The sequence below is a fragment of the Balaenoptera musculus genome, chromosome 14 (assembly GCF_009873245.2).
Source record: "Balaenoptera musculus isolate JJ_BM4_2016_0621 chromosome 14, mBalMus1.pri.v3, whole genome shotgun sequence".
Lineage (NCBI taxonomy): Eukaryota > Metazoa > Chordata > Mammalia > Artiodactyla > Balaenopteridae > Balaenoptera > Balaenoptera musculus.
Window position 1 is genome coordinate 89,634,068 of NC_045798.1, and position 14,781 is coordinate 89,648,848.

General features: G+C 40.2%; 1 protein-coding gene across 7 annotated transcripts in view; it reads left to right on the top strand.

Annotated features, from left to right (window-relative positions):
- ATP9B (ATPase phospholipid transporting 9B (putative)) overlaps nt 1-14,781 on the top strand; it is a 227,399-nt gene that overhangs the window by 138,718 nt on the left and 73,900 nt on the right. For all 7 annotated transcript variants that reach the window (XM_036874381.1, XM_036874378.1, XM_036874376.1 and 4 more), the window contains one exon: nt 8,762-8,922. In XM_036874381.1, coding sequence (XP_036730276.1) covers nt 8,762-8,922 — 161 coding nt within the window. The remainder of the gene's footprint in view (nt 1-8,761; nt 8,923-14,781) is intronic.

Genomic DNA, 14,781 nt, shown 5'->3' on the forward strand with positions numbered 1-14,781 from the left:
GGTGTTTTCCCCGCCCCATCCCATGCAGTTTCTTTAAAGAAACACAGCAGTTCTTCTGGCCCTGTCCCAGGCAGGCTCCAGGGAGAAGGGCAGCCCTGGTACCTGAGTGCTCTGCCATTCCCTGAGCCTTCCGTGCTGGGGGGCCGCCAGGTACTGGCTTTCCCTGGGAAGGGGCTCTGATCTACTCCCGTCGCCTAAATCCCAGCCTTTCCCATCATGTACGGTCCAGCAGTTCCAAGCCACTCACAGGAATGCGTCCTTCAATATGTCACTTCCTGGGTGTTAGAAAGCCGCCAAATACTTTTCCAGCTCTTTGAAGAGTTCAGAGGGTGCCCTGAAGGGATGCAGTCACTATGCTGGGGAATTTCGGGTGCAATAGCGTTAGAAGCCCTGGCTGTATGTTCAGCCATTTCTTTAGCAAGCAGTAACAGAGCCCAGATTTTAACAGCATTATTATTGATGTGCTTAAAAATCTAAGAATATTTTCTATTCAATAATATATTTTATAAATTATATTTAAATGAATATTTAAGAGTATATTTGAAGGGTGTTTCTAAAATGCACACATACACAAACAATATTTAAAATAAGGGACTTGCCACACGCAGGAAAAAATAAAGTCACACACACACCCCCATACCTCCCAGAAGAAAAATGTGCTAAATAGTATTATAGCCTCCTCAGTATGAAAAATCGACCAGAAAATGAAAGGTGAGGACTGCCCCATATTTCAACAGATTTACAAGAAGCCATGGTCTGCCCTTTCTTTCTGAGTCTGTTAAAATTTTAAGACTCCTAATAAAAGGCTTTCTTTAAAAATATCAGAACCATTTAGAGTTCTTACTAGAAAAAAATCTATTTTTCATGTTTCTAGGGAAAAAAGAATTTCCAAGAGTGTGGGGACTTTTAAAGTCTTTGAAGAAGCATAAAATAAAAGTCAAAGTTCCTAAGCATATTAGTGACCATGCACAAAATCTGCTCTTGCTGGCGTTTTTCCAGACTTTTTAAAAAAAAAAAACACAGAGTTACTAATCCCTAAACTCATGGGTATTGTGTTTTTAGATAGTAAGAATTCGAGAGTAGGTTGATGCTACTTGTAAAATATCTGTTAAAATAAATATAAAATTACCAAAATAAACTGCTTATTTAATTAGATTAAATTGAAATCAAATGCCTGACCTCAAATTTCACTTACATGACTGATGTTGAATGTTGAGGTTTCTGGTGTTGGTAGATAGCTCAGGCTTGAAGTAATCATTTTGAATTGGTGGGTGGTCTTAGCAAAACCATTTAAAACTGATAGCTTTCTACACTGTTAAGACAAAAATAAGGTAAATATAGGCAGGATCTCTAAACCATTAATGTAAGCTGTTGTTACAACTTTATTGACTTAGTTTGTAGATCTAAATCTTTAAAAAAAAAAAAAAAAGCCTTAGCACTATACTACTGTACCGATTACCTACAGTATTTTGGTTGTCATTATCTTTAAATATGACAAATATCAAATATCCTTATTTGATAGTAGATTTTTATTTGGGAAATTTCCCCCAATATAATTAATTCATCACGTTAAAGTCTATAAATTCTGTCTTGGATTCTTCATGACAACATAGATATTTATGGTAACTTTTTTTTTGTTAGTAAAACTAAGATAACCTGTATTATATATACTGAATTGGCTGATTGAAGATCGAAGTTCTGCTTTCACCAAAAGCAGGCTTTCAGCATTCGAAAAACAAAAAAAGCAACAATCTTGAGCGCCCTCTGCTGGCGAAGCCGCAACATACTGCACCTTCGCTTTTGCTTTCTCTCCCCAGCTAAGAGAAATGTTTTTATAAAAGCAACAACGGAATATGAACAGGAAACATGACAGCAGTGCACACAAATCGTATTCAGCATAGTGTTGGGCTGATAGTGGTTTGTGTGGTGTAGTCTCCTTGCATCCCTGGTTTTTAAATAAACTGTGTGGACTATTGTAAAATAAGGCCGGAACTACTGTACATTAGAAAATTATGGTCTCTTTGAAATATTCAGTGCTGGATTTTCATGTAGTTGTGTACATAGAGTACAGATTAAATTTCCAAACGGTTTCCAGACCGTTTTGCATATCTGTGCACACTCATCTTTGTTTTAAACATGGCTTCGATGTGTCACAAGTTGAGCCTATTTGAAATAGTTTATAGTAATTATTAGAAACAAAAAATTAAACTAACCACTTAAAGTCACTATATTGCTTTAAATTTGATGACTTTTTAATATACTGGTTACGCCTTAATAAAGGCGGCTCTACTGTGACAGAGGCTGTCAGACAGTAACAGGCTTGACCAAATTGTCCTGCATGAATGTAAAAGTAAGTCTGCATTTTGCAAAAACAGACCTGACGTGTGTATATGTGTATGTCCATATGTTCATAGATAATGTGCTATTTTCTGGCATTTTTGATGATTATAAAATGTTATGTGGATATGTGTTATAGCAAATGCTCAAGCCACTATTGAAATTTCTCAAATGATCTGGTAGGTTGACGGTTTGAGAAGACAGCCTCATTCTGCACTCATGAAGCCCCCTTCAAACTCAGCAAGTAATATGTTTATAGATTTTAGGAATAATTTCACCCTTAACAGCATGTTTATTGTGTCTAGCGGACAGAGTGATCTGACGACGTGCATTGTCCTAAACACGGAGCTGATCAGTACCAAGGTTGTGTAAACTAGGTGAGGGCTTGCACTGGGTCCCCCCTCTCCTGAGTTTCTCACATTAACATGGAACGAGGTTGTACTTCCTTGTTGAGGAGGTGAGCTTTGCATTAAGGCTTTTTTTGTTTATCTAAAAAATATAATAACCACATTTTCTTTTCTATTTTTTGATTTTTTTGATGTGGACCATTTTCAAAGTCTTTATTGAATTTGTTACAATATTGCTTCTGCTTTTATGTTTTGGTGTTTTGGCCACAAGGTATGTGGGATCTTAGCTCCTCAACCAGGGATCAAACCCGCATCCCTGCATGGGAAGGTGAAGTCTTAACCACTGGACCGCCAGGGAAGTCCCCGCATTTTTTTTTTAATGTTAAAATATTCAAGAAAAAAAAATATCTTATGTGATAACTATTTGGTAAGCAAGGAAGAAACCTTAAATGCTGAATATAGAATAGTCAGGCAAAATTTATTTGCAGGTAAAAATGTAGAATATGAAATATTCTTTCAGAATAGACTTTTAAATGTTTATTGTGTAAATATAGATTTTGACTTTTAAAAATTAAGGTGATATAACATTAAGAATTATCGTGCTGATACTTATTTAGGGAGCTTTTAAAGCACAGATTATTGAGCCAATAGACTAGAACGACTAAAAGAAGCACTTCTTATTTCGCAGATCACTGGGGCAGTAAATGATAATAGCCAAGTTGTCTATGGGTGGGCGGTGCCTGCGTGCAGGGCAGATACTTAGGACTGAGGCGTTCATATCCAAAGATGAATGAATAAATAAACTGGAGAATAAGAAAAAAAGGGCTACATCGCATCACTTTAAAAAAAAAAAAAAACAACTAATACTTTTAATTTAAACTCCAAACTGGAAAAAATTATTGCTGTAAGATTTAGGAGTTAGATTTAGTGTAAGAGTTTCAATTATTTGAATTGAAGGTCTGTACTTATTTTTTTCTTATTTTTAAGATTCTACTAAAAGTAGAAAATATAGGACCGATTTGTTTCACAGATATTTAAAAGAAATGTGTTTTTTTATAGGAATTTCAACTAGGTTAAAGCAGTAGCCCTATGTCAATTTTGTTGTCACAATCCAAATTCTGAATGATGCAGGGCTGCTGCACTGATCCGAGAATAGTTTAGCCGCTAAAAGATAAACAACGTTAACAGTAATGTTATAGTTTCCCCTAAGTAGTCTCTCACGTGTGAAGCTGTATTTCTGCCTGTGTAGAGTCGTCGCAAGTGCATTTGCTAGTAGATTGGAGGCGTTTCTGTTTTTCAAATTGAGATGTATTTACAGGGAAAATATAGGACAAATTAAAATGATATTTAGCTTTCTGCAAGAGTTTAAATTGGCTTTTTGACATTTTGCATCTTATGGTTTGCTATACTAAAATACTTTCACGTAGCAAATAAGGAAATGTGAGTTTTAGAAGCAAGCTTACAGTACTTGGATGTTCACATAACATTGATCCAGGGGTAATATCACGTGAGGAGCAGTTGGCGGTGCGTATTTTTATGCCTTTTGTTTTCTCTGCTACTAAGTTTTTATAACACGAGACTTCTACATTGATTTCTTGGGGACTTAGGGGGACTTTGAGACGGGCTGGAAACGCATTGTGTTACTGAGATAAGGTGGGGTCTCATTCGTCCATGGGTGCCTTAAAAAACCTGACTGATCTTTTCTTGATTAAGCAGGAGGATACCGTATTTACCCTTCATTGTTGGTATAAACCATTATTTTACTGAGAACCATTAGCTGTTTAAAACTTGGTACATAAATTAAAGAAGAGCTAAGTGGATTTGTGATCGTTGCCATTAGTAGCGTTTTAGATTATACAGGCAATTATTGTGCTCATTATCCCAGAGCAGCCCCTTCCCAGAACCATTGTGGCATCTTAGACATTATGCACAGATTTTCCCTTGGAGATTAAAATTTCCAGTAGCGTATTTAATTTTGTTATCACAGTTGTTTCAAATCAAACAAATATTATGACAAGTGGAAGAAAATTTGCTTTACTAATATAGGAAATTACAAAAATGTTGAAAATTACTTCTTAGTGTACTTACCTTTTCTTATACAGTCATAATTACTTCAACTGATTAGTAATATACGTTAGGGGTAAAAAGGTTTTAAAATCATAGTAAAAGGTATCTGGCCTGTTCAGATGTTTTAGGAAATTTTTGAAAGAAAGAAGAGTTTCACATCAAAACTCAAGCTACCACCTTCTTTATAGAATCTGTAGCTTTAAAGTTAACTAGCTTTCATATTGAATAGTTTTTGAGTCCAGATTGCATTTTAGACAAGTTGAAGAAACTTTTAAGGGTGTTCTAGTGAAATGAGTATAAAATTGAAAGTGACCTTTAAAAAAATAGTTGAAATATCTCTTTTCTTCTCACTGTGCTTTGTTAGAATTGACTGCCCCCCCCCCAAAAAAAAAGATCATGCTATGTACTATGTACTCTGTGCTATGTACTATGTACTATAGCTCGGTTGCAATTATGTTCCAGGAAGAATAGTCATAGTTCAGGAAAGGCTCCTGAGAGAAAGCAGGGAACAGCCCATTCCCGAGAAGCTGTGTTTTCTCTGCTAAACCTCTCATTCGTCCTTTAAATTAGAAGGGGTTGGTGAAGACGACATTTAGTTATGTCACTAGTCAGGCAGTTGGCCACATGTGTCCTCGTCAATTAGAAAGGTATTAATACTTTGAGTTAGCTGAATATCAATGTGCAGTGGGCTGCTTGTAGTGTTTCCATCCTATATGGGTCATTTTTTCAAAGGAAACTTTGTCCTCGTTCCTGACTGTTTTGTCCCAGCTCTTACAGTCCTTCACTGCCGTGATGCAGGGGAAAGTGTGAGGCAGTGGTTATGCATTTTGCAAGACAGTGATTCTTTATTTTATTACAAAAAAAGGCCAACTCTGGAAGGCCAGATTAAATCATTCCTTTCACTTTTTAATGGGATTTGGATGAATAGAGTAAAATATGCACTTTGCATTCATTGATAGCATCTTTACGTTGAGGTAATTGAGTCTTTTTTCCCTGACTGAATGAGTAATGACTTCATCTGACCCTCCGCGAGGCTTGGAACTTAGGCCGTCTTTGTCACCGCAGAGGGCCCGGGCTTTGAAACATGCTCTACTTCCCTGGCTTAATTTTTCTTCATTTTAATCCAAAACCCTATTTTTCTCAATAATTCAAGCATAAACTATATAGTAGTTGAAGTAGCGGAAATTGCAAGGTATTTGTCCTGGTTCTGCCGGTTTTTAAATGGAGTTGATAAATCAGTCGCCATGGTCCCGGCCGCCGCTCTCACGGAGCTCCAGCCCCGCTCCACCGGGGAAGCTTCCAGAACCGTCGGCGCGGTCCTTCCCGCTGCTTGTCCCGGCCCAGAGGTGGCGAGCCCGCACCGGCTGGCCCCATTGCCCACTCGCCCGGTTACTGCGCTGGAAGTGACCGCTAGGGGGGCAGGGCGCTTCCCGCAGAGCCCTGCAGACACGGCCGGCCCGGCCGGGAAGGGTCTCATCTGCGCCCAGGCTCGTGGAGACAACGCATCTCTAGGACTTGCCTAAAGTCTCTGGGGTTCGGAGCCTGAAGAGCGCTCGACCAGAGGAGACCACGTGTCCCAGGCGAGGGGGCGGGGCCTGAGGAGGGCAGGGCTTTGGAGGGGTGGGTCCTCTGTGGGGGTGGTTTGGAGGGGCGGTGGAGAGGAGGGGCCTGGTGAGGGGAGGGACTTAGTGGGGGTGGGGCCTTGTGGTGGGGTGGGGCCTGGAGGGGCGGGGCCTCTGTGGGTGGGGGCTTGGAGGCGCAGACTCTGCAGAGCAGTCTCGCCCCTGGCCCCGCTCCCACCCCCTGGGCCCTTGCAGGTGGGGACCCGTGGCTCCCAGCCCACTGTGCGGACCCTGCAGTGTCGGGTTTGGTGTGGAGGTAGGGCGAGTGCGCTAGACAGACTTTCAGCCTTGTTGCTTCTGGGTCCCTGTTGTCATTCCCATGGTTTCTGGAGCCTTCTAAAGGCCGTGAGGTGTCAACCAACAGCAGTGCTGATGAGTGGCAGCTCTAAGAAGTGACTTCATCCATAAGCTTGGTTAGAGAAGATTTCTCTTTTACAGGATATATTACTGGTGTTCGCCTTATACTTCCTACTAGATTGGCTGTTTCTTGTAGGGTAAAATCTCATAGTTTACTCATTTTTCATAACCTTAGAGTTTAGCAAAAAATGTAGTAGGTATTTAAACTTGCTTGTATAATGAATGAATTTTCTTCACTGCTGCACTTACTGGGTTTTCTGATAAAGTTTTGTGCTTTCTTTGTAACTACAGGTTCTAACGTTCTCATGAGGCTTTGTGGCAAACCCTAATCAAAACCAGATATAAACTAAATAGTGAAGTGTGGAAAAGGCTAGCTTTTTATTGGCCAAAGACATGGTATTCAAAAGGCACTCCAAAATAAACTGGTATTAAGTAGGTTAGTAATTATAAAAGTTTTAAATTTGAGAATAATAGTATCCCATTTATTTTATCAAAGTTTTGGTAATCATGTTTTCTTTTTAAATTTCTCCAGAATTTGTACCAGATTCAGGAGAAATTTGTACCAGTTTCAGGAGAAACTCAGATGGCAGACAGATAACCTGATAGGATTCAGTCTTCTGCTAGTGTCATATAAATTACGAATAAGCAGTTCTGTTAAACACCTCCTGTGCCCTGGCCTGAGGGTGACCAGTAGTGACAGTGAGCTTTGCCACATTGTTTGGGCTGCTCCAGGCACCTCTGTTAGGAGATGGGTAACACCAGTTTACAGAGGAAGAGAGTGAGGCTTAAAGAGTGTAAGAACATTCTCCAAGGTCACACAGTTAGTAAACAGAGATTCATATCCAGGTTTTTAATAATAATAACAATGATAATAGTAATGAGAGTAGTCATAGCATGCATGTAGGCTTGCTCTATACCAGAAGCTGTACTCCCTGTGCTGTGCGTCATCTCTTTCCCCGCCAGGTCCTGTCAGGAAGACATGTTACAGCCCATTTTACAGATGGGAAAACTGATGCTCAGCTTGCCCAAGGTTGTGCAGCCAGGTGGCAGAGCCAGCATTCAAACTAGCCCAAACACGGAGTCTTGAGGGATCTGAACTGCCGTACGGCGTCACTTGTCCTCTTTGTGGCTCTAAAGCCCTTCTGCAAAGCCCGGCACCGCCCTCCCCGCTCCTCTCTGCCCCCCACGCCGCATTGCACGGTAGTCTTTCAGCAGTGACACTAAGCACGGAGCAGGACTTGGTGGAGGTGCCGGGGCTTGAAATCGAAGCTGCGTGCTTCAGAAGAGCTGTGTTCTCTTCACTTGTAGAATGGACGGTGTTTGGGTATCTCGTTCTTACTGTCCCCAAGATCCCACACAGAACGCACACAAAAAAGGAACTAATTCTTATTGACATAGTTTTCCCTCACGTTTTGCTCAGCTGGTAAATGACCCACAGGATGAATTGGAGTGTTGTGTGGGAGGACCTAAAGTCCAGGACTTCTGCAAATTAACAAGTTGTCATTGCAGGCTAACTACTCCACCTGTTGCTTTTCTTCTTAATTAAGAGAAGTTCTTTCCAGGGAGGCTCTTGGCAGAGAGGGGTGACAGACATACTGTCCTGTTCTGAAGAAAATCCTAAGTGATTCCGTGACGTGGCACGGGCAGAGGAAAAGGCGCGTGTGCTCCTGGAAGAATTGGCCGGGCTGCCAGGCCGTCCGTGCGGCTCTCGTCCCGCGTCCCCTTTTGTTCAGTTGCTGGTCGTAACCTCATCATCTAGCGAAAGTATCCGAGTTTTTTGTGGTTGGATGGATACTCAGGACTCGTGTTTTCTCAGTAGACTCTTTCTGGAAATGCTCTGGGGACCGTGAGTCATTTTCAGAAATTCTCCCTAAATCTCTAAAAGGCTTTTCAGGAAGAACTGTGAATATCAGGAGAAGTTTTCAGAAGAAAATGTAAAGTTAAGACATTTTTGTATTTCAGTATAATAAAGGCTAGTACAAAAGAAAATTTAAGAATGTGGTTCTGTCCTAACTCTTCATTTCCTTTCAGGTTGGTTTGCTGGACCTTGAGCTCAATCAGCTGACCAAAGCGCTGTTTTTGGCGTTGGTTGCCCTCTCGGTTGTCATGGTGACCTTGCAGGGATTCTCAGGTCCCTGGTACCGCAGTCTCTTCCGCTTTCTCCTGCTCTTCTCCTACATCATTCCCATAAGGTGGGTTTAAGAATGAAGAAAAACTGATGTCTGGTTTCATTGAATATGACGTTATTGAATGTATTGTTCTCAGTGTGAAAGAAATGACCCACCTAGAACTAAAGAGGGAAGAACCAGGACTGACCCTAACCATAGCCACTTCTCACTCATTGCCTGCACTGACTCCTGAGAAGTGAACGTGAGCCTGTAACTCCCGGGGAAAGAAGGCCACGCGCAGCCCACTGTGTTACCCTCGGCCGCTGCGGCTCTCAGCGCCAGAAGGCCTGAGCTCGGGACCCTGCTGCCCGCTCTGAGCCCTGGCCCCTGGTGTGAACCCCACTGCCTGGTGTGAACCCCACTGACCCTGGTGTGAACCCCACTGACCCTGCTGTGAAGCCTACTGACCCTGGTATGAACCCCATTGTCCCCTGGTGTGAACTACACTGACCCTGGTGTGAAGCCCACTGACCCTGGTGTGAACCCCGCAGCCCCACGTGAACCCCACTGCGAGCCCCGCGCAGTGCCAGCTCAGTCGGCCTCCTGGGGCTGAATCTCAGGGTCAGCACTGCCCATCTTAGCTGTTAACACAGTCCTTCCTGCCTGTCCTTCTGCAGCTGCCAACAGACAGCTCCTATTCCTATAGCTCTTAAGCACATCTTTTTTTCTTGGGAATTCCCAGGGTTTTTTCCTTTGCTTTCATTAATCTTGTTTTTCTTCGTTTCTGTTGCTTGTATCAGTTCTGAAATGTTATGTGGTGTCCCTTCACTACTACTTCTGTTGTATGATGCGAAAGGCCAAGTAAGAACTCTCTTCCTTCTTGTTTCTGGGGCACTTCTATCTTTAACTGATAGAAACCATTGAACAATATTCAAATTTTATTTTTTTAATATTTCATTTAATTCTCTTTATTCTCTTTATTTTTTTTTAATTCTCTTTGACTTCTTTCTTTCTTTAGTAAACTGACAATGTCAGTCTGTATATCCTTTTTTTTTTTTTTAAGAGTTTCCTGTGCTATACAGCAGGTTCTGGTTAGTTATCTGTTTTATACATAGTATCAATAGTGTATATATGTCACTCCCAATCTCCCAGTTCATCCCACCCCCACTTCCCCCCTTGGTAACCGTAAGTTTGTTCTCTACGTCTGTGTTTCTGTTTCTGCTTTGCAAATAAGTTTGTCTGTACCATTTTTCTAGATTCCACATATAAGTGATATTATACAATATTTGTTTTTCTCTTTCTGACTTATTTCATTCTGTATGCCAGTCTCTAGGTCCATCCACATCTCTGCAAATGGCACTATTCCGTTCCTTTTTATGGCTGAGTAGTATTCCATTGTATATATGTACCACGTCTTCTTTATCCATTTGTCTGTCAATGGGCATTTAGGTTGCTTCCATGTCCTGGCTGTTGTAAATAGTGCTGCAATGAACATTGGGGTGCATGCATTGTATATCCTTTTAAAAAGTCTGATTATATGGGACTTCCCTGGCAGTCCAGTGCTTAATACTCTGTGCTTCCACTGCAGGGGGCACAGGTTCAATCCCTGGTCAGGGAACTCAGATCCTATGTACTGCATGGTGTGGCCAAAAAAAAAAAAAGTCTGATTACAAAATGAGAAAAGGTACAAGGCTTTCTGCAAATCTGGTTTGTTCTAGTTTTTCCATCAACAATTTTCTATTTAGGGTAACATGTTCGGTCAAGCTTGGAGATACTTACACTAGGCAGAATTATGACTGTACCTCTGTTTAGCTCCATAATATCTCATGCCTACTTCAGCACGATACTTTTCCTTTTTTTTCACAGTCTGAGAATGCAATTATACAGATTTAGCAGAAGGGATGAAAACCGTAAAATGTATAGAGGACACTGAGTTAGGGGCTTAAGGCTTCCATTTGATTCAACCAAGTTTGTTTTCCCATTGCAAAGTTTCCATTAAAATATGAGTAGCAATACTTTTAGTATTTACTAAATACGCTTCTGCCTTTAATAAAGAATAGATTAAAAAATTTTTTTTGTTTTGCAAAATACACAATTCTGAAAAGTAAAGTGCTTTTTCTTCTACTGACCTAACACTCTTTTTTTTTGAATTTTATTTTATTTATTTTTTTGTACAGCAGGTTCTTATTAGTCATCAGCTTTATACACATCAGTGTCTACATGTCAGTCCCAATCGCCCAGTTCATCACACCACCATCCCTACCTCCCGCCACTTTCCCCTCTTGGTGTCCATACGTTTGTTCTCTACATCTGTCTGACCTAACACTCTTAAAAGGCTTTTCCAGCTTAAGAAAGAAAAGCTGTTTCATAGAAATTCTCTACAGAATTAAAGATGTTTGAGTCACCTGATCCAGTTTACTTTGTCTTTCAAGGAAAACAGTACAGAACATAACTCCTGTAACTCTAAAATGAATGTATGTTCCTTAGATCGTTGTGTCACTGATAGCACAAAGCAAGCGATCAGAACACTTTATGGGGCACGTCAGATTCCCTCAGGTCCGCAACTTGCAGTTACATGTCTCTAATGATTACGTTCTTTGTGCATATGCTTTAAAATGCCGCATAACAGTCTAGTTGGTCAGAAACAACCGTCTTGCCAGTGCTGGGTCAGGGAGGGTTTACCCACGTGAGGCGGACGTGGGCAGTACAAGCACGGTGGTGTTCCACGAGGCGATGGCGCGTTCCTTCCGAGCAACACTTGAGAACCTCTTGCCGATAGGGTGTCTTTGTGTAAACGCTGATGTCGATGAGAGCTTGTGTGGCTTGGGAGGCAGTTTTCCTCTCATTTTCTGTAGGTCGGGCGGCCGGATCAGCGGGTGTGCAGGAGGCTTGCCAGGGAAATGCCCACACGCACGTTCCACCGTCTGACCGCCCGGGGCAGCGCCTGGTGCCCTGCTCAGAGCTCTGCTCGGTCAGCACACCAAGAAGGGAGTGTCGAAAACGTTAGCTACCAGGTAGAAAATTCGCTTCCGAAGTTGGAATTAACTTTCCTGAAGTTTTATTGAAGGAAGATTCTTAGGAGATTTTTGTCAAGTTATTTACACGTCAGGTGCCCTTTCTGCGACATTTTACAAGTTTGAGCTAACCTACCAGATATTCTCAGTAAGGCCTCATTTTCCAGGAAGCATGCTTGGGGAAAAGAGTACTTTCAACGTTACTTAGACCTAGGAATGATATTCAGGTATTGATGGCTTGGGGAATTTGCAGCCTATCGAGGTTGCAGAAGATGCTAACATTAGAGGCTTCAGCGTTTGGAAAGCATGCACAGGAGAGAAGTCCAAGGGTGTGACTGGACAGCCTTTTGCTGAAGAGTTTAGGTGTGGTACTCATAGATCCACTTAGCCATCTCAGCAGAAGCGAGGAATAGATGGGGTTGTCCAGCAGAGACCTGTGGAGGAGCCTTTTGTGTGGACGTGCGGACCCCCGTGACACACCCGAGAGCCCCACAGAGGCTTTGAGAATGTTATACCAGCAGTAACACTGCCAGCTCGGACTGGGAGGGGCAGAGACAGGACAAGATAAGAAGCCTGTGAGAATCCCAGATTCTGCAGGCTGAGGATGGGCTGATAGAGCCTCCTAGCTGTAAACACGTGCTGCGTTTTGGAAAAGGAAGAGTAACTCAGAGGCCAGAGCTGGCATGGGCCAGGCAGAGGGCTGTGGAGCTGTGAGTCCAGAGGGTGGAACATCCTGTCACAGAGAATTATTCTCAGCTCTTGAAACCTTATGGAATCTGCCTTGCTGGGCAGTTTGTAGTTACTTATGTGTTCTGGATGTTAGTACTTTTTCAGTTCTCGGTTTTGCTAATAATCTTTCTCAATCTCTAGCTTGAATTTTTACTCACCCAGTGGTGAAATTATAAATAAAATTGTTAATTTTACATAGTTAAATTTATAGTTCTATTTTGTTGCTGGCTTTCAGTCTCTGTATGTTTAAGAAATCCTCCTTTACTCCAGGATGGTGAAGCTGTCCTCCGGTGTTAACTTCTCAAAGTTTATCAGTTTTATCTTTTACCACTGGAAGTGTTTTTGTTCTTTTTCTTGTTGTTTGTTGTTTTTTTAATGGTGTGAAGTAGTATTTTCACATATTTTTCCCACACCGGTCGTTTTAGCACCCTTTACAGAAAACACTCTTTTTCCCAATGATCTAGAGCCCCCTCTGTCACATACTAAGTTTTCATATATGCACAGGTCTGTTTTGGGTCCCCTGTTCTGGTCTGGTTGTATTTTCCTGACCAAATAACAAAGTGCCTTAGTTCATAAGCCCTTATAATAAGTCAGTATTTGATAAAAGCAAGTCCTTCCTCCATGTTTGCTTTCCTTGGTCATTTGCATTTAATATTAAATCTTCCAAACCATGAATCTGGCATATCTCTTAATCATTTTAGGTCTTCTTTAACATCTCAACATTTAAAAAAATTTCCATAGGAATCTTGCACAAATTTTGTTAGAGCTATTATTAGATATTTGGTATTTTTAAATGCTGTTAATAAATACTGTTTTTTGAAAGAACTGTTTCCTATATATTTGTTGCTGGTATGGAGAAATAAAGTGGATTTCTATAAAATGATTGAATCCATCAATTTTGGTAAAACTTTATTGATTTTAATTATTAGTCTGGAATCTATTGGATTTTCTCTGTACTCAGTAGATAATCAGTAGATAATGACAGCTTTCTTTCTTTCAATTTTTTGCACCATTTCTTTCTTTCCCTTCTCACCATAGTAATGATTTATAGTGTAACCTTAAGTAGAAGTAATTATAACGGCCATTCTTCTCTTGTTTCCAATGTGAAAGGCAAAACTTTCAACATTTCATCAGTAAGGATGCTACAAGTTTTTACAGAACCCCTTTTCTATAATATATAATAGAAGTTTTTTCTACCTCTATTTGCTAAATGTTGTTTTTAAATCATTCATATCATTTAAAAAATACTTCTACTAAATCCATTGAGATGATTTTTCATCTTAAATTTTTCTTCTTTAATATATTAATATGCTAAATTAAACTGATTGACTCTCTAATGCTATACCTACCTTGTATTCTTTGGGGGAAAAAACACAAGTTGGTCATGGTATAGTACGCCTTCATGTATTACTAGGTTCCATTTGCTTGTAATTTTTGTGAAATTTTTGCATTGGTTTACATGAGTGAGATTGACTTATAACTTTCCTTCTCATATCATTCTTTTGGTGTTTAGTATCAAGATTATGCTCTTCTCATAAAATATATTGATGAGTCTTCTCTAAAATATTTTTGTTTAAAATTGTAATTATTTATTCCTTGGACATATTTACATCAAGGAGGCCATGTCAGCCTGAACTTTTTGTTGTGGAAAGATGTTTGACAGAGTTGATTTCTTTACTAGTTTAAATATATTTCTTAAATAGTTATAGTTTAAATAGTTAACTTTAAAGAGTTAGAAAAGCTGCTTTCAGGCTTTTAATTTCCTCTTGAGAAAATTGAGTCAGTTTTGGAAAAGTTACAGCTATAAAATTAAGGCTATAAATAGAAAAATACCAGGCAATTCTTCTGTCTTGTTCAGTGTGATATTTGTTATGTTATCATGAAAGTACACTACAAAAGAGGCTTGATACCTAAATCGCTTCCATTTCATCTGTAATTATAACTTTTAGTATGTTAAGTAACTTTTAGTATGTTAAGTAACATCTTAAAACCAGATTGTTGACTGGTTTTAAGACAACATCTACTTGGGTCAATATATATTTGAACTAAGTTGAGCTGTTTTCTATTTGTTTCTCTCTCATTTTCCTTATATGTATTTCTCTTTCATTTTCCTTATATGTGTAATACAGAATTAGAGAAGGAATGTTGCTTTTGGTCTAAATATCAGCTGCTTTTATTGAGCTATAGAATTTGCATATGT